Below are 25,847 nucleotides of genomic sequence, written 5' to 3' on the forward strand. Positions count from 1 at the left end.
GTGTGACGTGGGAGTGTGAGACAAGCCTCATTCAACCTTTTAGTTGTTACTTTGCGCAAGTGTGTTTGATTTGTTCATGCTGCCGTCTTCAACACCAGAGGGACAATGAGCCGGCGTCGGACTTCAGACCTTCAGCCTTCATCAACAGAAACCGATGTGTCTCAGCATTTGGAGGAAGAACATCTACTGTTCAGAGCCATGGAGCTGCAGAAAAAACTGAGTGAGGAGAGACATAAAATGAACCACTGTCTATCATCATTTTCAGTTTCCGGCTCTTCCTCTCGCAATAACATGAAGTTCCTTCTATTGTTTCTTCTTTCCGGGAAACTACAGCCTCAACTCTGTCTCTGTGGTCAGTCTTCACACCCATGTTGTGAGTGATTTCATCTCTCTGCTGTGTGGAGAAGCGGTTTATTCACCAGTCTTCACACTTCTGTGTGTGTGTGTGTGTGTGTGTGTGTGTGTGTGTGTGTGTGTGTGTGTGCTGAGAAATCCCCGACAACTTCACTGCTGTCTGTATTTTATTGCCAGTATCAGGAACAGGCTGTATAGGCGAGACATTTTCTACAGATTCATACTTTAGGCAAAAACCAAACAAGCCACTGATTCACCACTTAAACACATCCAACTTTAACATTATGACCATCAGCCTGATGCACTTTGCAAACATGACTCTAGTCTTGTAGCTGTTTAGATAAGCACAGCACTTCTGCATTGACACACAGCAACAGATGGCATCTGACTTCACTCTGTCTGAGGGTTAAATATTTGAGTCCAGCGCCCTCTGTTGTCCAGGTTCTCATCTGCTTCTCTCCCTCTCCATGTTCACGTGCTGGGCTTCATTCTTCCAGTTCGATGTCCACCGGCTGATAACCGTCATCTGTCTGTTGGAAACATTTTTTTTTTCCAGAAAATACACTGACAGAGTTTGGAGAGTGTTTTTGTTCTGAGTTGTGAGAGAGTGATGCAGAAAGTACCAGACCAAAATGATGTTTTAAACCATGTAAACAAAAAACCCTTATTAGTTTTGCTGTTCCTAGTGTTGTCTCTTATGGTGTCAAAGAGTTACCTGTGGATCATCTGCCATGTTCGCCATCTCAGCCGTTTCTTCTGGTCTTCCAAACTCTTTTTTACTGTGGAGGAAGTGGTTTAGTAAATCCTGACTGTGTTTGGATGAAGAATGCAACTGCTCACTACTGCAGCCCTCTGTTCAGTCTGTACCTGAAGTATTGGTGAAACAGGAAGAAAATGACTGCAGACAAAACAATCCTGGTCAAAAATGCTATCAGGAATTCCAATTTCAAAAACTTTGTCAAGGAACCTGCAGAAAGACCAGAAGAAAAATACATTTAAAAAGTGTTGTTTCCCAGGAGGTTTGAAAAAAGACACTTACTCTCATGATTCAGAACAAGAAGTTCCTGTTTTGTTTCTCCGTTCTCATGAGTGACAACACACACAACAGTCTTCACACTGTGGCCATCTTTCACACTGAAGCTGCTCCAGATTTCATCTCCTGATACGTTGGTCTGGATGTGAGAGTCACTGTGGTCGGTCAGCAGCGGCCAGGAGATGGAGGGTAAGGGGTGGCCCTGACTGCCACAGACACAAGTGAGAGCTGCTGAGTCCCGCTCACATCTAGAGCCACTCAAGATCCCAGCAAACCCTGAGAACATCAGCAGATTCACACCATCATTAACTCACTCATGTCAGCAGCAAATGAGGAGAGAACATGGAGCGTACAGGTCACAGTTGAGAATACTGCAATACTGCACTCTCCTCTAGTCCTTTTTTGTTCTCTGTCCATTCCACTTCATGACTGATCAGAAATACTTGAACCCATCTCACTCATTTCCCCAAATATCTGGTCCACTTTTCATGCCTGTTCAGCCTAAACTGTTGCCCAGTAAATCCTTCTCTCCTTCCTTGCTCTCTCCCACATTTTCTTAGTTTCCATCATTTCCCGAAGCATGGATGGAAACTGCCAGGTCACTGGACTCTCCCTAACTTGGGTAAGCAGCTCAGAAATCTGGTAGAGACTCATGGTTCTGTTTCATTTACTCAGGAAACCTTGGTGGGATGGTGCTCTGTAGCGCAAATCAAGGAGGAAATGGACATTACAGTGAAACAAAAAGCTGTAAAATGATGAAAGGTTTTGACTTGTTTCCTGCCACTTCCTCCCTAACAGAGTCAGGAGATGCTAGAATCAACCCCGGCTCCTGAGGACGACGAGCTTTTACTCTCCATCATGGATGTTTTGGCTTGTTTGAATGTTTTGTCATGTTTTCACAGTGGACTCACATTCAACCTGAATCTGAAGCGGGTCTGATGTTCCAGCACCAATGGAGTTCCAGGCAGTGCAGGTATAAAAACCTGCCTGCTCAGGCTGGATGGATATTACTGTGTAAGTCTGACTCATAGATACATCTCGCTGATCCTTCTGCCAATGAAAGCTTGTGGCGTCTGGGTTGCTTCTCTTCACTGTACATCTTAAATCCATCCTCTGTCCTCGCTGGATTGATGTGGCAGATGCTGTGATCTCAACTTCTGGGGAGACTGGGAATAAAGTTGGCCACAGAAGTATTAATATCAAAACATTTCCTCTTCAAGTGATGAAAACGCATCATTGAAGTTCAGCATGAAGGTCTGGATAAATATAGAGAATAAGTGAGTTGGCCTGTTATGGCCTTGCTGTCATCTGAGGAGAAAAGTGACCTGAGTCTGTTCTCTTATTGGCTCATCAGAGTCATAAATGAGATGACTGGATAGATACAAGAAATAGTTTGTGCAAAGAAAATGTCACGAGGTCTTTACCTCGAACAAAAGTAGAAGGGACAAAAGTAGAGACACATAAGCCTGGGTGATTGTACGATGCTGAGTAATAATAGTGGAACATTTCTGACTGATCTCGATGGTCAGTCGTCTCCATGTTTCTCAGTTGAACACCGATTCGTCGGCGACTCGGATGCACCTCTCCTCCCTGACCAGATGTCGCGGTGTCGCAGGCGTGAGCTCTCACAGTGTCTGACACTGAAACTCAGCACCTTTATTCCACTAGTCGATCAGACTGTTTGTTGGTGTTTGGGCAACTTTCATTGAGTCTCTTCGTAGCATTAGCCACCAAGCCAACCTTTCCCAACACGACATGGAGACAGTTCCTGCCACTCGATCTCAGTGTGGAGATTATTCTGATGTTCTTGTATTGTTACCATTCTTTTTTTTTAACATTACATTTGTTTTGTGGTTTGTTTAATGTGAATAAACCCTTTAATTAACACGTTTGCATAGTTTTCAAGACATATGCTTCAAAGAGTGGAATTTTAAAAACAATAATAAAATCAAGCGTTTTTGAGATCAAACAAAATGAAAAATTAAATCAGTAATCCTGATGACTTTTCTTGACACTTTCACGAATGAAGTTTTGCATCGTTATCAACACGGAAAGGGACCTTGACTTACATTTGACAGTTAGAGTGACACTGCGGATCAAGTTTGGGTCGGTGTTGCCTTGAGTCTGACAGGAGAACTGCCTCCCATTGTCCTGCCAGCTGGCTGTGAAGTTGCTAGTTGCTGTCGTGCTGTGTCCATCACCCTGAGGTTGCACTGAGATTCCTCGTTGGTCGAGAGGTTGAATTTGAGGACGGGAGGGGCACGAGGACGAGGTGGAGCAGTGGAGAGTCACTGAGCTGGACTCTGTAACAGGAGCCGGTTCCTCAAACCTGATGAGGCATGGGTTCGCTGCAAAATGAAACTTTTATTCCGTAAAAATGAAACATTTCTGACTATATGAATCACATTCTCTTAATTATATGTGTACATTGAGGACATTTTTTTTATCATTATTATTATATTTGAAGTAACAGGTTGAATTGAACTTACCTTGGACTGACAGAAGAACAGGCTCTGAGCTCCATTTCTCCCCTCTTGATGGGAAATATCCAAAAGAATAGCTTCCACCATCATTTTTGTTCAGGTTGCAGATCGAAATGGTGAGCTGTTTCTCTGCTCTTTGGTAAGTCACTCTGTTGCTATACTGTGGACTGATGGGGCGTTTTGTGGGGTCTGTACTGTAAACAACAGTTCCTGAGAAGTCCTCACCTGCACCGACCCACACTGGATCCTTCAACCAAGCCCAGTAGGCATTTTCACTGAGATGTCCTGTGAAACTCCCCTGGATTGGAACGCAGGATCCCTCTGTGGCTGTCAGCTGTGAGCGAGTGAATGTAAATGATGGCACTGCTGCAGAACCTGCTGCTGGATGTCGTGTTGTCAGAGGAGATCCAAAACAGACAAGACGGTAAAATAAAACTCTTACCTGTTATGATAGTCAGAAGCAACAACAAGATGAATTTTTCTTTATCCATCTTCTGAACTTATACAATCTGGAAGAAAATTAAAAAAAAATCATTAGCAGTTATGCAACTGCTCCAGGTGAGCGGGGTCAGCGTCACATGACAAAACATGGCACTGCCTCTGACTCTACTGTGAAAGCAAGGAAATGTCCCCCTTTTGCTGCTGGCTATGAGATAAGCTTTGAAACAAAATGAAATTTGAAATTAAGATTTATATGCCAATGTTAAATCTTGTAATTTCTGTTTGCGAATGAATTACACAAAAAAATTGAAACATAACATAGACAACAAGAAGTATATAAAATGCATTTAATGAAGATAGAAAACTTCTCAGCTTCAGCACAAAATACAGTGTATGTGGCTGAAGGTTAAACAAGGTCACCCAGTTACAAACATGAGCTCACATGTTCAGAGGTCAGGGTTTGTCACTGCACTTATGAAATGAATAGAATCTCATGCTAATGATGTCAATTCATGTTTAGTCATTTTCCATCTGCCTGAACATGATGGAGTGAACCATCTCTGATCCTCACCAGCTGACCTTGTTACTGTACAGTGAGTTTTCCTAAACATGAGCGCGAGTTCTTACCTCAGAGAAGATGAACAGGCAGCTGAAGGTGAACAATGATGCACGCAGAGGAGGTTCTCATGGTCTGTCTTCGTCTCATGGAGAAAAACACACCCAGCTGTCGGCAAGAGTTTTGACTTCCTCCATCTGTGGTGAAGTGTCTGTTGGAGGAGGCTGCTTCATTAGCTTTCCTGTCGTCTTTAGCGGCTCAGAATTGTTAATATGTTTATTAACAATAATATGCATTTTACATTATACACATTTGCAAATTGAGATGAACATTGTATTTTTTTCTCAGTAGAACCCCTCAGTGTGTATTTGACTTTCTCTAATTTTAGACAAAAATAACTTCTTTTAGCTACTTTGATAAAGGTGGAGCTTTCGGGATTTCCAATTTTGAAAGATACGCCGTCTGGCAAGCAATGAAGTGAACACTATTATTTCATTTTGCATCATACACAGTAATATCAGTAATATTAGGTGTCCCAAACAAGGCAGTCAGTTGAAGACAAAGCACAGTATTTACATTTGAATGTACAAATTTGTGGCATCAATTTTCTGGATCCTTGGTGGTTTTCCACCCCACTGAAAGGTATTGATTATCGATTTAGAAGATTTTTGCTAAAACCTTGACATCAGAACTGAGTACTGATCGTGGTCTGTAAGATCCACACAAACATGGATCCCAGTCTATCTTGTGTAATACTACGACATGGGCTTTTGTAAACGTGGGGGGCAAAGTGCCGAGTCCCAAAGACAGAAGCGCGGGGGACAGATTACCTTGAAATGTTGAAAAGAAAGAAAGCCACCAAGGAACGGGAGTCTGTGAATAAAGAACCAAAATCTACCCCAGGTGGTGAGATAAGTAGATTGTGTGGCTGTAATGCTGTAACATGGGTTGGAGAAGCACAAATGAATTGCAGCAGGACAATGTGATAGCATGTGAATGCACCGCAATTGGAGCCCACTTCATTTTTCATGCCCTCGTGCAAGATGCAATAGATCAAATGCTTGTGACGGCATGAACAAATAGCTTTGAGACCGGGTTGAAGAATGATAAGCAAGTGCAAGCCTCCATTGTGTTGCGGTTTTTCCCACTCTTGCCCGACATTATTCGGCAGCAGACAAGTAAATATTGTAACAAAAAGGTTGTACCTGATGGTTTGTTCAATTACAAGCAGATACAGAGCAGAGTTTCAGGAGCTTTCAAACCTAGTACTTCAATGGTGGCCAGCCACGGCCCACGGATGCTGATCTTTGATTCAAATGAAGGCATGTAGCTTCCTCTCACTATAATATTAACATGAAGTTCCTTCTATTGTTTCTTCTTTCTGGTAAACTGCAGCCTCAACTTTGACTCTGTGGTCAGTTTTCACACTCATGTTGTGAGTGATTTCATCTTCACACTTCTGTGCGTGTGTGTGTGTGTGTGTGTGTGTGTGTGTGTGTGTGTGTGTGTGTGTGTGTGTGTGTGTGTGTGTGTGTGTGTGTGTGTGTGTGTGTGTGTGTGTGTGTGTGTGTGTGCTGAGAAATCCCCTGACAACTTCACTGCTGTCTGTATTTTATTGCCAGTATCAGAAACAAAGGCTGCATGGTATGAGACATTTTCTACGTATTAATATCTTAAGTGAAAACCAAACAAGCCACTCATTCACTTCTAAAACACAACACAACTTTAACATTATGACCACCAGCCTGATGCACTTTGCAAACATTACTCTAGTCCTGTAACAAGATAAGCACAGCACTTCTGCTTAGATACATAGCAACGGATGGCATGTGACTTTAGGCACTATCAAACATCTGAGGGGTAAATATTTGAGTACAGCGCTCTCTGTTGTCCAGGTTCTGATCTGCTTCTGTCCCTCTCCATGTTCAGCTTCTGGCCAGCATTCTTCCAGTTCAATGTCCACCTGCTGAAAACCGTCATCTGTCTGGAAACACTTTTTTTTTCCCCAGAAAATACACCGTTCAATCATCAAACAGTTTGGAGAGTGTTTTTATTCTTCAGAGTTCTGAGAGAGTGAAGCAGAAAGTGTGAGACTAAAAAAAAAACGACACGTGTTGCAGTTTCTAGTGTTGTAGTGTCAGTTACCTGTGGATCAGTCTATATATGTGTTTCTCATCGTGTTAAAAGTGAATGTATTTTAGTAAATAAATATAGTAAGCAGTGGGAGTTGCTGCAAGAATTGTCAACACACGTTTGTCTTCCCATCTCAGTGAGGCTGTCATTGACATAATGCTTCCTCCTGCCTCTCCCCCTAACCAGCCCAAACAAATGTCTAAATGTAACTTTCACTCTCACCAAACTAAAACCCAATTGCCATGACTATGCTGTTTTGAAGTTTTGTTTGGACCAGCCACTCTGTTGATTAAAAACTCACACAGGTTCTCACAATGGTAGAAGAACCCACACACCAGCATTTCAGTTTTTCAAACGCTCATCAAAAAAATCGAGCTAAACACACGAAGAAAACATCCTAAATGGGCAAAAGTGTTTGTATTGATGGCTGTAAACCTTTTTATTGTTGCTGCGTGCAAGTGCGTTTGAGTTGTTCATGCTTGGGCATCCGTCAGTATCCGTTGAGCATCAACTGCCATTTCCTCTATGGCAGCGTTTAGCGCTTGCATCATCGCTGCAAAAGAGCGACTAGCATAGCGGGCGTGTCTGGGCATCGCCATCTCCACCAGCTTGGATGGAAAAGTGGCCAGCTCCTTCTCTGCTGCCGCCAGCCGCTTCTTCACCTCAGCTTTGCTCACCTCCACCGAGAGTGCACAAGTCCTTAAACGTTTCAATGCTGCGGGTTCCCTTCCCAGCCGCCTGGCAAGCTGCTCGACTGACTTGTCGTCTAGACAGAGAGATGTCTGGGCTTTTGACAGGATACGAACCGCTACACTTGAATCCACCATGGATGCCACGAAGGGAACAGGGAGGGTTGATATCCCTCCAGAGAGCGAGGCAGCTGCCCAAACTAGCGCTTTAAAAGACTCCTTTTTTTGGGTGATCAGGTCTGGCGTGAGCGCTGGTAAAGCCAGGAGGAGAGCTTGACTTCTGATCTCTGGAAGGTCTTTGCTGATGTCCTCCAACAGGCCTGGAAAGTCATGTTTCTCCAGACTGGAGGGTAAGACCAAGTAAACTTTGGGCTGGTCGACTCCGTGTGACGCGAGCTCCTCGACGGAAGCCTTCCTCCTCAGCTCCAGATCATCTCCAGTTTCTTTGGCAGAACAGAAGAGGATCAAATACACATTTTGTTTGTGTTGTGATCGAGCTGCTGAAAACAGGTCCACTGCGTTAGCTTCAGGCGCCTGTGTGGAAGTCAGAAACACAGCATTGTATCGGAGGAACTTCACCTTCTCCATGTAGCTGTCCACGTCAAAAGCAGACACATTCGGGACAGGAAGTAGGTCCCACAAGCGAAAGTCCTGGTGTTTGGGGTCTAGGTAGCCTTCGATATCCCCAGGGTCGCTGAGGGAAGGTGATGGAGCTTCTCCTTCATCTCCAGGACCCAGCCCACGAAGAGAGTTCATGAAGGTGTATTTTTCAGGACTGCGGTCGCCCAGAATTCCCAAATTGATTCGGCTCAACAGGAGATCTTCCACAGCGTCCCTGACGTCAGAAAGTTTGTTGCTCTCCATGGACTCCTTGAGTGTTCCCAGAACATTGAGGCCCTTCAGAACTTCCGCCATCTGTGGAGGGAACAGATGAGTCGTGCCCTCCAGGTATCAGCGAAACTACTTTGCTTTTGTATTGTGTGAAACTACACAGTGGATGATTCTAAAATCCAAATCTCTCACCTACCGTCACTTTTCACGTTGACTTCGCAGGGAGGACCCAAGCAGGCGTTTGTCTTTGCCTTAGAGAGGCAAACTGTCTCGCTGGTCTATTAATGGAGTCCAGGCTGCTGGTGAAACCAAGTAATCCTGTAATCTGCGTTAATCCGCAAACTGTTTAAGAGCATCCACACATGTGAGCGCAAGTACAGTTGGATTATAAAGGTACTTTGTCAAGAAAGCAGGAAGAATGTTTTTTTTTTCTATTTAAAACTAGGGAAATTATTGACTGTTAGCAATAAAATAGGCCAGAAGCCCCCTCCAACGCTATGGAGGAATACAAAGGTCTTATGAGACTAAGACTCTCCAACATGGTCTACCATAGGGCCTCAGCCAGTTACATGCCCTGAGTACCTCACCAGGGAAGCATCTTGAATTTAGCTTCTAGGATTTAGCTTTTTGGATGCCCTAAAACGATTCCCCACCATCTGAACTGGCATCTCTGGATGTGTGTGTTTCACTACCGGACGAGTAAGCTCACCAACAAGAGTCCAGCCACCTCCTGAGAGGACTCATTTCGGCTGCTGGCATCAGCAATGTTTTTCATTTCAACTCAGTTCTGTGGCGGTAGGCGAGTCTAAATCAACCAGTAAATCGAGGTCTTCGCCTTTTGCCTCAGCTCTTTCTTCACGATCAGAGACAAACAGCCGCCAGGACTGAGAACACAACACATATATCAATCGATCTCGTGCTTCCTATAAGACCCCAAGACCCCAATGTGCAAGAGAAGTGGGATGGCAAGAACAATGTAGACTGTTTCATTTCATCTCAGTCTGCACATCGTGATCGCATTTTTTATTGAGTTGAATCTTTTTGAGCAATGTTAAGATAAGATAAGCAAAGACAACGCAAATATCCACTTTTTTCTTTTTACCCGAACAGCCTTGCTTCAATCCCCAAATTCAATACATTTGAACCCAAAGGTTCACGCTTTTCCTCTCATGATAAAACATGATGTTCCTTTTATTGTTTCCTGTTTTTGGTAAATGACACTCTCAACTTTGTGTCTGTGGGCCGTCTTCACACGCAAATGATTTCATCTTCTGATGTGTGGGGAAACAAATATTACAAGAAGAGCATTGATCCTCCATCATGGGAAAACATTTTATTTAAAATAGCATTTTAAGCACCAGTTCACAAATAGAATGAATAAACTATTTTAACAATATGACCATCAGCCTGATGCTCTTTGCATACATGGTCACTGTCTTGTAGCTGATTGGATAAGCACAGCAATGCTGCATAGACAGGAAGCAACAGATGGCATCATAAGCGGTGATAATGGGTAAATACTTGAGTACAGCGCCCTCTGTTGTCCAGGTTATCATGTGCATCTCTCCCTCTCCATGTTCAGGTTCTGGACTTCATTCTTCCAGTTCAGTGTCCACCTGCTGATAATCGTCATCTGTCTGTTGGAAACATTTTTTTTTGTTAGAGAAACTCCAAAAAGTTCATTGAAGTGTTTTTGTTCTGAGTTCTGAGAGAGTGATGCAGAAAGTAACAGACCAAAATGATGTTTTAAACCATGCAAAGAAAAAACCCTTTTCAGTGTTTCTGTTACTAGTGTTGTCTCTTATGGTGTCAGAGAGTTACCTGTGGATCATCTGCCATGTTCTCCATCTCAGCCGTTTCTTCTGGCCTTCCAAACTCCTTTTTACTGTGGAGGAAGTGGTTTAGTAAATCCTGACTGAGTTTGGATGAAGAATGCAACTGCTCACTACTGCAGCCCTCTGTTCAGTCTGTACCTGAAGTATTGGTGAAACAGGAAGAAAATGACTGCAGACAAAACAATCCTGGTCAAAAATGCTATCAGGAATTCCAGTTTCAAAAACTTTGTCAAAGAACCTGCAGAAAGACCAGAAGAAAAAAGAACATGGAGCGTACAGGTCACTGTCACATTCACGGATGTGGTCAGTGTCTCCATCTCATATCTGGCTTCACAGATGTAACGTCCTGAATGTATTATGATGATGATGATGATTATTATTATTATTGTCATTATTAATTCAATAAACACTTCTCAGTGTTGAACCCTCAAATATGGTTGACTGAATATATTAAGTCAGTGGGACATGGAGCCCATGGACCTGCAGAAGGGCAGCAGACATAGTTCATGGCTAATGTCAGAGGAACAAAATCCATGAGAAACTCTTCATCATGAAGAATCAGGACCACAGAAATGAGACTGACAGGAGAGAGAACTTCTTACACTGCACTTCCAGAGTCTGTTTCTCCTCTGTGCTCCCACCGTGTTTGAAGACAACAGTGCAGGTGATGCTGCTGCTGTGGTGCTCAGAAGAAGCGCTGAATATCAGAGTGGAGCTGTACTGTCTCCTCACAGCACCAAGAGAAACACTCTTCTGAGCTGTGATGTTTCCTCCAACCAGGTGTGGACTCTTCCCTTTGCCTTCCCACTTCCAGCTAATAGTGGGCTCAGATCCGGAGCAGAGTCCAGGAGCAGTGCAGGTCAGTGCTGTCAGCTGACCCTCTTTCAGTTGAGGGACATCCAGGATGGGCTTCTGCCTCAGACCTGGTGAGAGAATCAAACTTTTTTTTTATTCTGAAAATGATGCTTCATCTCTGTGAGGCTCTGAAAGACCCAAGTCTTTAGATCTAATCCATGAGTTTCCATCATTGCTGCTATGATTCTCTGCCGAGAAATGATCTAACAACCCCCCCACATTTTCCTCTTCAGAAACCTCCTTCACCTCCTGCAGAACTTCTAGCTCCTGTTCACAAGACATCTGACTCCTCCAGTTAGTCTTGGACAAACAAAAGGTGACTGAACACCATGGTGTCCAAGTGAGAGGAGCTGAACCTGCTTGATGCTGGTGTGAAACTCTAGTCTGACAGAAGCAGCAGGACCACAACAATAAAAGCAGAGCTGAACCAAGAAGATATTAGTGCAGTCATTACTGGTGAAGAAGGAAGAGAGATGAATGAGTGAATGTGTTTCTGAGTTCCTTCATTCTCTTCCTTGGTCGTATCAGAAACTGCAGTAATCGTGCTCATGTCAGCAGGAACAATGAACTTGTGTGACACTTGTCGTACCTCTGACAGAAATCTCTTGCTTCGTCCCATATGTGTATCCATTATCTTTGCTGGTCAGTCTGAGCTGGTACCATCCAGAATCTGACAGTGAGAGGTCGTTGATGATGATGCTGCAGTTCCTCTGACTCACATCAGACTCCAACAGTGACACTTGTCCTTCAAATCCTTTCCTGATGGCTGCGCTGCTGTCAGTGGAGTAGATCAGGTCGCACCTTTCATGCCTTTGTTCACATCTGAACCAAAGCATGTGTTGAGGAGTGAAGCTCTGAGGAGTCTTGAAGGAGCATGGAATCTCCACACAGAGTCCACTCTCTGCAGTTATGACTCCATCATCTAAAGTGACACAGAAGTCTCCGTCTGTACACGTTTCCTTTAAACCTGCTGTTGAACAGAACAAAAATACAAAACAGAATGGTTATTCCACATTATTATTAGCATCAGGTGACTGTCATTCACACTCTGACAAAAATGTGAAATTATAAGAAAACACTGGCACCTGTTCCTGACAATTATTACAATAACAATGTAAATTATTGTCATTATTTAAGTCTGATTGTCATTAATCTTTTTTTCAGACTTAATAATGATTCAGAATAAAATATTCAGCTTAGTGGCATCAATAAAATTGAAAATATATAATTGAAATGCACAGAACATTTTATTGTCATTGACCTATTATTATTATTATTATTATTATATTATTATAATAATAAAAAAGAGAATTTTGGTCTGGTGCTGATGTGACTCATATTAATCACAATATTGATGATTAAAATGCTTTAAAAATGTTGGTCCAACCCACAAACGTACCTTGAACCAGAGCAGACGTGAGAATGATCATCACGACACTCTTCATCCTCGCCAAGTTAAAATCCTTCAAAGAAACAGACAGAACATCTTCCACAGTAGTTCAGTCCAAACATGCCTCACTATGTAACAGGGGAAGACAGTCGTGAGGTCAGTGCACTTCACTGCTGTACTTCACTTGACTATTCATGTATCTATCGCTCTTCTGACGCTCCTCTACATCTGAAAGTCAAAAATGGAATTCACTGTGAACTAACATTCAGAGTTTGATTTGTCCAGTGTGAACAGCTCTTTCTGTACTAGTTCCCAGGTTCTCAAGTGTGAATAGTGAAAAGAACTTACTGTGCAAGGCCAGAAGAACAACCCTGACTCTGAAGCAAATTCTCTTCTGCTCAGGTTTGTAGCACTCAAGAGCTCTGCTTCTGCTTTTTACTGCGGTCTGTGAAGACACTGTTGTCTTTTCTCCTCTTCTGTATTTGTTCAGTGCTTTAGAAATTAGAATCTGTCAGTGGTTCACTCGTACGTGCCTCCACCATCATGGGAACAAACAACTTGCTCAGATCCCTCAGCAGAGAGGCGCCCAGGAGGCGTCTGCTCTGGATGTCTGTGGCAGCTTTTCTCACCAGAGAGGCTCTGATCAGAACCTCTTGGGCTCAAGTAGATGAACTGTGGGAGGAAACCAGAGCTCCCTCAGCTATAAGAGCAGTGTAGCTTTCATTCAGAGCAAAGACTCCAGTTTCTCCAACTGCCTCCATGTGGTCAAACGGAGACATGACAACCTGAGGCTGTGCGTTGTACAGTATGTTGGACAGCAACTGTTTTGACCGCAGTGTTTTACGAAAAGTCCCTGAGGCATTTTCTGAATTTGCATACTCACTGTTATTCACAATTTAGTTTTGCCACTGTGCGCACGTTTTCGAAAATAAAACTTTATATTTTCATTCTAATTCAACAAAAGGTTCATATTTCTTCCACTCCATCAGGGGTCAATGGTCAGCATTTGCAGGAAGAACATCAGCACTTCAGAGCCATGGAGCTGCAGAGAAGAGAGAGTGAGGAGCAGATGAGGGAAGTCAGCTCCACCATTGGACAGATCAGAGACATAATAAAAAATGATGCTTCATGATCATGAGACACAAGGCTGAAGGTTTCACGCTCCTTGTTCTCATCATCAGAGTTCCTATTATTGTTTCTTCTTTGTGGCAGATTACAACACCCTCAACCTTTGTCTCTGTCTTCACACTGATGTTGCGATGATTTCATCTTCTGATGTGTGGGGAAGCTGTTTATTCACCAGTCCTCACACTGCGACACACTCTTATTGCCTGTATAAGAAACAGATATGACAAGAAGAAGACGGATCTGTGCAATGATCCTCTGTCATGGGAAGACATTTTCTTTAAAATAGCACTTCATGCAAGTGAGGCAAAGCAAAGCACATGTGATTCTATAATATATCATAAATGTACAGTAGTTTAGCATTATGACCACCAGTCTGATGCTCTTTGCATACATGGCCATAGTCATGCAGCGGATTTAATAAGCACAGCAATTCTGCATCGATAGGAAGCATCAGATGACATCATAAATGACTTCACTCAGTCCGAGCCCCAGCGCTCTCTGTTGTCCAGGATGGGCAGAAGGGTGCCAGATCAACAATTAAGTACCCATGAGCATCGGCTGTAGTGTCTACAAAACTATCTGTAAAGAAAGTTTTATGAGAAGGGTAAACCTGATGAGCCAGAACTTTTATCTGCATCTTATCGTGAGGATTTTTAAGCAATACAGAGTAATTGCTATTCAAACTAATAGTATGGCTACATTTACCACGCTGAAATAGAGTACAAATTCTGACAACCTTCAATGTATTTGATATTTTTATTCATCTTTTGAAAGTCATTATACATAGGTTGAAAGGAAGTATAAATCTACACAATATTTACATTTACAGCATCCATGGCATATTCACAATTAGCATACATGTTACAAAATGAGTCTTTCCAGAACCCGAAGGTCCGACCAGAAGACAGGAGAATGGTGTTTTGAAACGAGGATGGAAATTAATTTCCTCCATGATGACTCCTCTGTCACTCAAAACTCAGAATTCAAAAGGTTAAGTCGTACCGTCCAAAAACAATCGCCTCTTATCGTGACACAAGTCACACAGAGTTTTTTCGTGACTTGACCTGTTTTTTAATGCAATGTTCTATTTCTCTCTGACAATGTTATGCTGACGTGTCTCGAGCAGCCAGCCGGCAGAGTTCTGCAAGTACCCCTCCACTAGATCTGTAACCAAGTCAAAGTTGATCGGTTGACAAGACTCTTGTCTGTGAGATGCCTTTAACTTTCAACGCAACCTTCTTCTTGTCTTGGGACCCGCAGAAACAAAATCCTCAATGCTATCCCCATCAAGTTCATCAGTCAGATCTCCAAGGTTTTAAGGCGTCTTGCAGTCTTTTGTCGAACACAGTACATCACACTGGCAACCTGTGACATCTTCTCTTTTTGAGCCATTTTTCCCCAGAAACTATTAAGTGAAATCTTGACAGATCTGCCAAAATGCCATTTCTAACACGGTGCACGACGTTGTTTCCAACTCAGAGGACGCTGTTGCACCCTGACTCGGTGGTTTCTGGTGCTTGTCGATGGTTTGAGGGATGGTGATGAGGGTTTACGAACTCATCCTCACTGTCGAGGATGATGACGCTTTCACTGGCTAAAACAACTTTGTTTGATGGTGTCGGAGGGTATATCAGCGTTTCCTCCGCGACGATGCATGTGTCTACAGACATCCCTGTGAAAGGCTGTGTTCAAATCAACCGTCGGTTCATCCGTTGTTTCCACTACAACAGCCGAATTTGCGAAGCCTTCCTCAAACGGATCCTGCGTAAAGTACTCCAGCTCCTGCACACTGATCAGTGCCGTCGGAAATTTTTCAGCTGACTCAACAATGTCTGATATTAGAGAAGACACTGTTGTTCGCACATAATGTCGACAGATATTAACCAATGCTTATGAATTAATTCAAGATGATTTTTTTTACCCGTATCCCTTGTGAGATGACCGTCACACAGGTGGATGACAATATCTATAAAAGATTAAATCAGTATGTTAAGATTAATACAACAGAAGTTTATATAATAAACCTTTTTTTATTGATATATTCACCTACGTGGAGCACTGGTGTTGTCCATTTTGAGTAGACGTGGCAAGCGTGGTCCAAGAAGCCGGAAGAAGTCTCAGGAGACAGAGCAAGGGTAACCGCGAAACTGATGCAAAGTGTGGTCTTGGGGGGCATCTGTACCCCCCTAGGTGTCTGCAGAAGATCTGAGGTACGGTCTTACAAAGCTATCAAAATGGTTGACCGAGTAAGAATCATCTGCAAAGGCATGAACCCGGGAACGATGTCCCTGGAACTGGACATACCATTACCACCCGATCAAAGGATCGTCTGCCAGAGACCCTGAGAAAGTGGATGGCGGCATCCTCAGTATCCTCTTTTGAAGATCTCTTTGAAGGTTCACCCAACTGGAAAAAAAAACACCCACACATTTCAGCACGCGTTGGTCAGAAACACCATCCCAAAGTTGTTGCAAAGTTTCAGAGCCCAGCTCACGTTTTGAAAAAAACACTACAGAAATAGTTTCAGGTCTTTCGAACTACTATTGAAACAAAATGTTAGGCAGCTTGTAGTGACAGTGGATCATCTGCCATGTTCTCCATCTCAGCCGTTTTTTTTCTGGCCTTCCAAACTCTTTTTGACTGTGGTTTAGTAAATCTTCATTGTGTTTGGATGAAGAATGCAACTGCTCACTACTGCAGCCCTCTGTTCAGTCTGTACATGAAGTATTGGTGAAACAGGAAGAAAATGATTGCAAACAAAGCAATCCAGAGAAAGAAAATTTGTTGTTTCCCAGGAGGTTTGAAAAAAAAAAGACTCACCATTCAGATCAGGAAGTTCGCTGACCCTTCTCCGTCAGTTTGTCAGTTTTTGTTCCCAAACTCTTCCATGTTCTTGTGATAAAGCTGACAGTTGACTGTGCACTATTTAGCAGCGAGGAAATTTCACGACAAGATGTGTTGCACAGGAGGCATCCTATGACATCCTCTTTCACAGGGCTCGGTGCTTGATGTGATACACCTGTGTCCAGGCCAAGTGATAAAGACACCTGAGTCTGATCATTTGGATGGGTGAGCAAACACTTTTGGACATACAGCATACATGCAGCGCAGCATGTGGAAGTACAAGTTTTTGTCTTTGTTTCCTCTATTTCTTTTAGTCCTATTTTGATGCTGATTTATTGTTCCCAGGTGAATATCAATAAATCTTGAGATAAAAAAGATAAACATCACCGAAGACTATGAGAGGGATGACGGAGTGAGCATGATCCTACCGCTCTCATTTTTGTTGCACTTCAAAGTCTACCATGGCTGCCAGCTTAAGGCCCCTGTGAAGTGGGTGACTTCATGTCAGCTGTGATCACGGCTGTACTCTGTCACTGCAGTGGTCTTCTGAGGATCACTCTCACTTCAACACACGGACCATAAAAACAACAGAGCAGCTGTCAAGTTAGCTGTGCAGCACTAGGGTCTTTGTTTGTTTCCATTGAATTGTGGTTTGATACACAAGCAGGTGGTGGACACCTGTAGCTTCAGTCAGAGCAACATTTGTGGGCGTGTTTCTATCCAGGTTGGGAGTAATGAGAGATTGGAGACCACCCCCTGGTGGAAGAGACAAGGGAGGATGGAGTTTTGGTGAGTGGAGCATAAGAGAGACTTTTGAGTCAGATTCTGAGGAGGAATATTCACCCTAGATGAAGACCATCCAAGACAGGAAGTGACACGCCCCTGCAGTGAGTCCATTTGCTGTGACCGCCCACAAGCACTACAGGCTGGCGCTTCACTGTGTCTGGGACATGGTGGAAGACATGGTGGAGATTGAGGGACATGATAAAAATAATTGTATCATGAGAAACATGGCTGAAGGTTCATGCTCACAAGTTCCATTCATTGTTTCTTCTTTTTGGTAAACTACACTCTCAGCTTTGACACTGTGGTCAGTCTTTACACTCATGTTGTGGATGATTTCCTCTTCTGCTCTTTTCTACGAATGGAAGCTATTCTCCTGTCTTCACAGTGCTATGTGAGTGTGTGTGTGTGTTCATCATTGCTTGTGGGGACCCATTCTTGGCTGGACCCCACAAATCCTAGGCTGGATTTCACGATCAAGACGTCAAAATAATTTGGTCATTCGAATCAAGTTTAAGTTTGGTTGAGAGTCTAGGTTAAGGTTCACCATTTGTTTTGGTTTAGGGCAGTGTTTTTCCTTTTCTAAGCCGCGACACACAAAAAATCCAGAAGCACACCACCTGAGGAACCTCGGCCAAAGTGCAGTTGTGCTTAGTCGAAAGTTTTGCAGAACATCTCTTTTAATGTGTGAAAAACTGTAGCTATTGATGCTCAGATATTTTGTCAGAAACAAATTGAAGAAAATGTATTTGTTCAGAAATGTCTCCAGAGAGGTGTATTCAATATGGAAAAATCTACCATGATTTTTTTTTTTAAATAACTATAACTATATAGCTCTATTAGCGCTGTGGTGCAGACAGTCTTTGGGGAACTGACAAAAAACACTGCATCATTCTGACATGAAGGTGTCTGTGGTTAAGTTAGAAGCGCATCATGTTTAAAACAGCTGGAAGTGGCGCATTTGACAGCCTTCTGGTACGCTGTTGTATGAGGTTAAAAAAATGAAATAACAATACTATGGCAGTTCAATATACTCGTGCTTTTAGACATTGTTCTCTCAGTTCTTCAGAGAACAATTGTGGCACTCTAATAAAAACTTCACTGTGTTGCATGGTTTACTAAAGGTAGTCCTACATTATTGCTGAAACAGCGTAATAATGGAAGTATGTGGGACCTGTTGCAGAGCTTCACTATGACCGCGCTGCTGACCTCGAGTCATGCACTCGCCACCCAGCAGGGGGCAGTGTGACCTTTCTCCTATTAAAGGCCTGAACTTGCGCTTGATCAGCCTGCACTAAATGGTTCTGCATTTCTTGTAGTGAAGTCTAAACGCAACATGAAGGTTTTATAAATTCTTGTTCTGGTATACAAAACAAGTGATCAAATTCTGAGTCACAACAAGGGCGGAAATGCAAACAACAGTCTGTGTAGCGAGTGAAATGGCACCAGGGCTCCACCCCAGTTTTCACTGTTTCTGTCTGTACGGAAATTCGTCTAATGAAATGTTTATTCATTTTTGGTGCTGCAAGCACAGAAAACAACCATGATTGTTGTATGTTGAACATGAAATGAAGAGAGATGGACGTGACAGCTGAGGACAGGAAGAGGAAGGTAGGTTCAGGAAGAGGCCGACCTGCTGTGGTAACTCCTGAGCAGATGAAGAGCAAAGAAGGTTTTTCCTTTCATAAAGATACTCTGGTTAGTTCCCACTGTCCAGAAAGAAGCCTTTTTTATGAGGATGTCAAAGAAATGATGATGGCAAAATACATAACATTGAGTATTACATCAACTTCACTTGGTGCCATGACTGATCTCACTAATGTTGGAATACAGCGCCATCTCCTGGTCAGTCTCTTGCCTCTCCAGAACCGGATTCTTGTCTTGTTCTTCTTCACTGTGTTTTTCTGAGTCTTCAGCAGCCGTTGTCACATCATGCTTCTTGATTTCAGAGTATTCTGTCTCCGTCGTCTCAGGTGCCTTGTGGGGACCTTTTCCTCTCAAGTGAAAGAAGTCGATGGTAGAGTAATGCACATCCTTCCATGCTGGCTCCGGTTCCTGGGGTCCTCCCTCTGACTTCTTTGTGTTTCTGAGGAGACAGTAGTTTGTTATGTTCTCAGTGACAACAAGACATTGATTCATGTGTTCACTCTGTACCTGCAACAAATGAGCTGCAGCACAAAGACGATGATCCCAGACAAAAACACTCCCACCAGAAATGCCACCAGGACTTCCACTGTTAGAAACTTGAACAGACCTGGACTCAAGACCAGAATCAGTCAAGAGAGAAGTGTTTGTGTACATTCTAAAAGACCTCACTCACTGTCATGATTCAGAACAGGAAGTTCCTCCTTTGTTTCTCCGTCCTCATGAGTGACAACACACACAACAGTCTTCACACTGTGGCCATCTTTCACGCTGAAGCTGCTCCAGATTTCATCTCCTGATACGTTGGTCTGGATGTGAGAGTCACTGTGGTCGGTCAGCAGCGGCCAGGAGATGGAGGGTAAGGGGTGGCCCTGACTGCCACAGACACAAGTGAGAGCTGCCGAGTCCTGCTCACATCTAGAGCCATTCAAGATCCCAGCAAACCCTGAGAACATCAGCAGATTCACAATACACAGCTATCAATATGACCAACATCACAAAAGTACAAAAGTGTGTCTCACATATTAAATAAACCTAATTGGAAAAAATGCTGATGTCATATTAGGTTAACGAAAATATTTATAAGAAAACTTTAAGTTTAAAATATAAAATATAACACAAAAATAAAACGGATTTACGCACACAATGATGTCATCCATATCATATGAAATAGTTCAGAAACTGATCACAGTGTTGTCACATTGAGAAGTGAAATATTGTAAACTCACACTTGACTTTAACGTGGACCTCCTCCATCACTTGTTTACTTCCTTGTTCTGCAGTGCATCTGTACGGCCCAGAATGCTCTTTAGTCACGGCTGGGATCATCAAGGCAGCTTCTCCAGTGCTGCGAGCCAGAGCTTCTGACGTCTTGCCTTTGGTCCATTGGACCAGAACCGGAGGGAAACTGTCAGCAGCACAGTGCAGAGACAAAGTCTCACCCTGCCTCACAAGTGTTTGTCCAGTGATGGTGACGCTCTTCAGGTCTATGAGACAAATCCATGAGAAACTCTTCATCATGAAGAATCAGGACCACAGAAATGAGACTGACAGGAGAGAGAACTTCTTACACTGCACTGCAAGAGTCTGTTTCTCCTCTGTGCTCCCACCGTGTTTGAAGACAACAGTGCAGGTGATGCTGCTGCTGTGGTGCTCAGAAGAAGCGCTGAATATCAGAGTAGAGCTGTACTGTCTCCTCACAGCACCAAGAGAAACACTCTTCTGAAGAGTGATGTTTCCTCCAACCAGGTGAGGACTCTTCCCTTTGCCTTCCCACTTCCAGCTAATAGTGGGCTCAGATCCGGAGCAGAGTCCAGGAGCAGTGCAGGTCAGTGCTGTCAGCTGACCCTCTTTCAGTCGAGGGACATCCAGGGTGGGCTTTTGCCTCAGACCTGGTGAGAGAATCAAACTTTTTTTTTATTCTGAAAATGATGCTTCATCTCTGTGAGACTCTGAAAAACCCAAGTCTTTAGATCTAATCCATGAGTTTCCATCATTGCTGCTATGATTCTCTGCGGAGAAATGATCTAACAACCCCCCCACATTTTCCTCTTCAGAAACCTCCTTCACCTCCTGCAGAACTTCTAGCTCCTGTTCACAAGACATCTGACTCCTCCAGTTAGTCTTGGACAAACAAAAGGTGACTGAACACCATGGTGTCCAACTGAGAGGAGCTGAACCTGCTTGATGCTGGTGTGAAACTCTAGTCTGACAGAAGCAGCAGGACCACAACAATAAAAGCAGAGCTGAACCAAGAAGATATTAGTGCAGTCATTACTGGTGAAGAAGGAAGAGAGATGAATGAGTGAATGTGTTTCTGAGTTCCTTCATTCTCTTCCTTGGTCGTATCAGAAACTGCAGTAATTGTGCTCATGTCAGCAGGAACAATGAACTTGTGTGACACTTGTCGTACCTCTGACAGAAATCTCTTGCTTCGTCCCATATGTGTATCCATTGTCTTTGCTGGTCAGTCTGAGCTGGTACCATCCAGAATCTGACAGTGAGAGGTCGTTGATGATGATGCTGCAGTTCCTCTGACTCACATCAGACTCCAACAGTGACACTCGTCCTTCAAATTCTTCCCTGATGGCTGAGCTGCTGTCAGTGGAGTAGATCAGGTTTGATGAAGAGTCGCACCTTTCATGCCTTTGTTCACATCTGAACCAAAGCATGTGTTGAGGAGTGAAGCTCTGAGGAGTCTTGAAGGAGCATGGAATCTCCACACAGAGTCCACTCTCTGCAGTTATGACTCCATCATCTAAAGTGACACAGTAGCCTTCGTGTGGACACATTTCCTTTAAACCTGCTGTTGAACAGAACAAAAATACAAAAGACTGTCATTCACATTCTGACAAAAATGTGAAATTATAAGAAAACACTGGCACCTGTTCCTGACAATTATTCCAATAACAATGTAAATTATTGTCATTATTTAAGTCTGATTGTCATTAATCTTTTTTTCAGACTTAATAATGATTCAGAATAAAATATTCAGCTTAGTGGCATCAATAAAATTGAAAATATATAATTGGAATGCACAGAACATTTTATTGTCATTGACCTATCATTATATATTATCATAATACTCTGAATTTTTACCAAAAAAAAGAGAATTCGGTCTGGTGCTGATGTGACTCATATTAATCACAATATTGATGATTAAAATGCTTTAAAAATGTTGATCCAACCCACAAACGCACCTTGAACCAGAGCAGACGTGAGAATGATCATCACGACACTCTTCATCCTCGCCAAGTTAAAATCCTTCAAAGAAACAGACAGAACAGCTTCCACAGTAGTTCAGTCCAAACATGCCTCACTATGTAACAGGGGAAGACAGTCGTGAGGTCAGTGCACTTCACTGCTGTACTTCTGTGTGAATAATGAAGTGTGAATAGTAAAATGAACTTACTGTGCAAGGCCAGAAGAACAACCCTGGGACTGAAGCAAATCCTCTTCTGCTCAGGTTTGTAGCACTCAAGAGCTCTGCTTCTGCTTTTTACTGCGGTCTGTGAAGACACTGTTGTCTTTCCTCCTCTTCTGTATTTGTTCAGTGCTTTAGAAATTAGAATCTGTCAGTGGTTCACTCGTACGTGCCTCCACCATCACGGGAACAAACAACTTGCTCAGATCCTTCAGCAGAGAGGCGTCCAGGAGGCTTCCTCTCTGGATGTCTCTGATACATTTTCTCAACAGAGAGACTCTGATCAGAACCTCTTGGGCTCAAGAGTGTGAGCTGCGGGAGGAAACCAGAGCTCCCTCAACCATTCATACTGACAGCGGTGTTGCTTTCAGTCGGAGCAAAGACTACAGTTTCTCCGCAAAACATTTCAAGCTCTTCTTCTTCTGAGCTGTGTCCTCCTGGATCAGCCCCGAGACCTTCCTCCCTCAAATAACTTAGCACCATCCAGGAGTCATTCAGTTTTACAAAAGGCCAGGCATTTTCTGAATTTGCATACTCACTGTTATTCACAATTTAGTCTTATAACTGTGTGCGCACGTTTTTGAAAATAAAACTTTATATTTTCATTCTAATTCAACAAAAGGTTCATATTTATTCCACTCCATCAAGGGGTCCATCACTGGTCAGCATTTGCAGGAAGAACATCAGCACTTCAGAGCCATGGAGCTGCAGAGAAGAGAGAGTGAGGAGCAGATGAGGGAAGTCAGCTCCACCATTGGACAGATCAGAGACATAATAAAAAATGATGCTTCATGATCATGAGACACAAGGCTGAAGGTTTCACACTCCTTGTTCTCATCATCAGAGTTCCTATTATTGTTTCTTCTTTGTGGTGGATTACAACATCCTCAACCTTTGTCTCTGTCTTCACACTGATGCTGCAATGATTTCATCGTCTGATGTGTGGGGAAGCTGTTTATTCACCAGTCCTCACACTGCGACACACTCTTATTGCCTGTCTAAGAAACAGATATGACAAGAAGAAGACGGATCTGTGCAATGATCCTCCGTCATGGGAAGACATTTTCTTTTATACACGACTTTAAGCAAGTGAGGCAAAGCAAAGCACACCTGATTCTATATTATATAACAAATCTATTCACTCCGTCCAACATTGAGAGATATATATTTAGTATATTTGAGTCCAGCGCCCTCTGTTGTCCAGGATCTCATCTGCTTCTCTCCCTCTCCATGTTCAGGGCCTCCTTCCTCCAGTTCAATGTCCACCCGCTGATCATCTTCATCTATCTGCTGGAAACACATCAAAGAGTGTATCGACGTACACTGCTCAAACTCCACCTGTCCAGGCAGGAAGCAACTCTAATTTCAATCCATTTCACCTGCTGTTGAGCAAATGAAACTCACAACAGGTGGAAGTGAGAGGCAGTTAGTGAGACAAGTGTCATATTTGTGTCAAAAAACTGAGCGTGCACTTTGAGATTTTGAGCACATATGAAAACGTTTTGCGTACACTCTCTCAGCTTGAACAGAAAATCTCCACCAGCAAGCAGAAACCTCTTTTGTGCTCGATAAACTTTACCTTTTGCGTGCTGTAACAATGATCTGCGAGCGCTCAACCTCATCTCCGCGTGCGCGCTCGGGTTTTCCTTTTATACACTCGCTCAACCTTTGGCACAGCGTTAGATTTGTGCCAAAAAAGGCAACAAACACCCATTTTAGTCTGGGGACACAGGACACATCTGGGACCGCAGTGGGTATTTCATTAGAATACATCATTATTAATTGATAATATTATTGTATTCTTCAATATCTTCCCTATTTACTGAAATGACTATCTCAAGTATGATACTACACTTATGTTGACACGTGTACCATTAGTGTTTTCCTACATTGTCTACATCATTACACTGCGATAATTTTTAAACAATGGTTGCATGATATTTTATTGACCGCATTTCAACATTAATATTTTACTTATCATGTCACATCATTCAGAGTGTAATGAAACATTAGGTTAGACTGTCATCTATAGTATTGTCTTGACATATTGAGGTCCTCAGACTTCTGTGCAGCAGGGAACATTGGATTTATCATAGATCATTTGGCTGGCTTGACTCCACCATGCACAGTAACATCATTGCAGTACAATATACAATGATCCAACTAGACTTTAAGGTCCTTAGCAGCCATATCTCAGAGGATGGAGCTCCACATCCAAACCACTGTTTTTCACTCTCCTTGTCCAATTTGTAAACTGCCGTACCGTATCTATTCATGTTGGTGGGGATTGAATTATATGCAACATTATTATTAAAACAGAAATGTTTGGATTTACCCCAACGCTGTTAGACTCATGCTTGCACTGGGTCCAACATCATTTGTTTTGCCAGGTTCCGATGTCTTGGATGCTGGATCAACAAGGAAAACAGTGCTTGTCTCCGCATGAGTGAACTGTAACAAAAGCAAAATTTCTCATTATGACGTTGGTTTGGTATCAATGACTGTAGATTATAGTTGGAAATACTAACCAGTAATTTCCAATGGTTGTTGTTGACCACGACGAATGTCAGGAATGCCTTGTATTTTTCAAACTGTACCTGTGGCAACATTAAAAATCATCCTATGAATGTGTCATGATTTCAATACTGCACTGGTTTTGTTACGTACATGACACAATATAAACTAAACATTGTCATGATTCGCTTTTATTTTGTGTTTCATTCCCTCCTTCCTGGTTAATGGTACACGGCTGGACGTAATGATGTCATCAGGGTCAACAACTCATAAGCACCTGGACTCCAGCAACATGTGCCAGATGGACTTCATTTGTCCCCAATGGGAAATTGGCTCCTTAGCTTGTTTTGATGACTCTTTCTGAAACCCTGGTGCCTGAGTTTGTGTTTGGTTCCTTCCTCTGTTTCCGCATTTTTCCTGGTTTGTTCTGTGGTTTACCATTTCTGTTCATTGTGTTTTCTCTCTCTGCTTACAGATTTAAGTTTATTTCTTTCTCCCGGTTGGGTGACCCTTTCAGCTCTGGTGTTATTATTGTATTGTGTTAAATATTGTACCTTGCTCCGCACCTTGCCTCCTGTCAGTTACTCATCACTGCACTTGGGTCCCACTCCGCATCTCGAACCATAACAAACGTGTGAAAAGCCAAAGGAACTTCATCCATGAGGTCACTTTAAAATTGATTGACAGACATTGTGTTCTGGAACATGTTTTACATAGTTACATATTGCGGCAACTCTATATATCTAACAACAACAACAAACATGGAGGACTCCCTGAACAAAAGCATCTGTTTGCTTTTGTTCAGGGAGGTTTTTCACTACACAATGACCAGGGTTTCCACGACCCTGAATGTATTTGAAATTCTTATAAAATTGAAATTCTTATACAAATATTTTCAAGACATTAAAAG

At 42.8% G+C, this 25,847-nt stretch overlaps 3 protein-coding genes and 1 long non-coding RNA gene across 9 annotated transcripts; all 4 read right to left on the reverse strand.

Moving 5' to 3' along the window:
* Positions 1 to 524: 524 nt before the first annotated feature.
* Positions 525 to 13,003, reverse strand: LOC128746821 (sialic acid-binding Ig-like lectin 12). Of its 4 annotated transcripts, XM_053844162.1 has the most exons (10): positions 6,073 to 6,195; positions 4,939 to 5,078; positions 4,313 to 4,379; positions 3,877 to 4,251; positions 3,457 to 3,735; positions 2,299 to 2,553; positions 1,394 to 1,663; positions 1,222 to 1,321; positions 1,070 to 1,133; positions 525 to 884 (listed from the first exon to the last, which is right to left on the reverse strand). In XM_053844162.1, exons 3-10 carry the CDS (start codon positions 4,359 to 4,361, stop codon positions 840 to 842), a joined length of 1,437 nt encoding a protein of 478 aa, XP_053700137.1. In that variant the 5' UTR covers positions 4,362 to 4,379; positions 4,939 to 5,078; positions 6,073 to 6,195; the 3' UTR covers positions 525 to 839. The 4 variants fall into 4 exon arrangements, with proteins under 4 accessions (XP_053700137.1, XP_053700140.1, XP_053700139.1 ...); XM_053844165.1 differs by lacking the exon at positions 2,299 to 2,553; XM_053844164.1 differs by lacking the exons at positions 2,299 to 2,553; positions 3,457 to 3,735; positions 3,877 to 4,251; ... (1 more) ...; positions 4,939 to 5,078; positions 6,073 to 6,195 and adding exons at positions 10,958 to 11,278; positions 11,800 to 12,180; positions 12,610 to 12,828; positions 12,949 to 13,003.
* On the reverse strand, positions 6,535 to 8,823 carry irgq2 (immunity-related GTPase family, q2). Of its 2 annotated transcripts, none has more exons than XM_053844166.1 (2): positions 8,717 to 8,823; positions 6,535 to 8,604 (listed from the first exon to the last, which is right to left on the reverse strand). In XM_053844166.1, exon 2 carries the CDS (start codon positions 8,602 to 8,604, stop codon positions 7,474 to 7,476), a length of 1,131 nt encoding a protein of 376 aa, XP_053700141.1. In that variant the 5' UTR covers positions 8,717 to 8,823; the 3' UTR covers positions 6,535 to 7,473. The 2 variants fall into 2 exon arrangements, with proteins under 2 accessions (XP_053700141.1, XP_053700142.1); XM_053844167.1 differs by having other exon boundaries at positions 8,713 to 8,807.
* Positions 10,084 to 10,593, reverse strand: LOC128746824 (uncharacterized). Its single transcript, XR_008412593.1, has 3 exons — positions 10,494 to 10,593; positions 10,342 to 10,405; positions 10,084 to 10,157 (listed from the first exon to the last, which is right to left on the reverse strand). It is a non-coding gene; the product is annotated as an uncharacterized LOC128746824 (long non-coding RNA).
* Positions 13,004 to 19,063: 6,060 nt separating the features above from the next.
* Positions 19,064 to 22,467, reverse strand: LOC128746562 (sialic acid-binding Ig-like lectin 14). Of its 2 annotated transcripts, XM_053843687.1 has the most exons (8): positions 22,412 to 22,467; positions 22,200 to 22,263; positions 21,413 to 21,805; positions 20,571 to 20,891; positions 20,229 to 20,486; positions 19,676 to 19,945; positions 19,510 to 19,609; positions 19,064 to 19,441 (listed from the first exon to the last, which is right to left on the reverse strand). In XM_053843687.1, exons 2-8 carry the CDS (start codon positions 22,243 to 22,245, stop codon positions 19,147 to 19,149), a joined length of 1,683 nt encoding a protein of 560 aa, XP_053699662.1. In that variant the 5' UTR covers positions 22,246 to 22,263; positions 22,412 to 22,467; the 3' UTR covers positions 19,064 to 19,146. The 2 variants fall into 2 exon arrangements, with proteins under 2 accessions (XP_053699662.1, XP_053699663.1); XM_053843688.1 differs by lacking the exon at positions 19,510 to 19,609 and having other exon boundaries at positions 19,204 to 19,441.
* Between the last annotated feature and the right edge of the window lie 3,380 nt (positions 22,468 to 25,847).

The sequence above is a fragment of the Synchiropus splendidus genome, chromosome 15, assembly GCF_027744825.2.
Source record: "Synchiropus splendidus isolate RoL2022-P1 chromosome 15, RoL_Sspl_1.0, whole genome shotgun sequence".
Classification (NCBI taxonomy): Eukaryota; Metazoa; Chordata; class Actinopteri; order Syngnathiformes; family Callionymidae; genus Synchiropus; species Synchiropus splendidus.

Coding starts and splice junctions, on each gene's coding strand:
- LOC128746821 (XM_053844162.1), bottom strand. CDS start 4,361: ATGGATAAAGAAAAATTCATCTTGTTGTTGCTTCTGACTATCATAACA. Junction 1,322..1,393: donor TCTTGTTCTGAATCATGAGA/GTAAGTGTCTTT, acceptor GTCTTTCTGCAG/GTTCCTTGACAAAGTTTTTG. Junction 885..1,069: donor ACATGGCAGATGATCCACAG/GTAACTCTTTGA, acceptor TGTTTCCAACAG/ACAGATGACGGTTATCAGCC.
- irgq2 (XM_053844166.1), bottom strand. CDS start 8,604: ATGGCGGAAGTTCTGAAGGGCCTCAATGTTCTGGGAACACTCAAGGAG.
- LOC128746562 (XM_053843687.1), bottom strand. CDS start 22,245: ATGAAGAGTGTCGTGATGATCATTCTCACGTCTGCTCTGGTTCAAG. Junction 21,806..22,199: donor CACGTCTGCTCTGGTTCAAG/GTGCGTTTGTGG, acceptor TCTGTTCAACAG/CAGGTTTAAAGGAAATGTGT. Junction 20,487..20,570: donor ACAGACTCTTGCAGTGCAGT/GTAAGAAGTTCT, acceptor TTTGTCTCATAG/ACCTGAAGAGCGTCACCATC.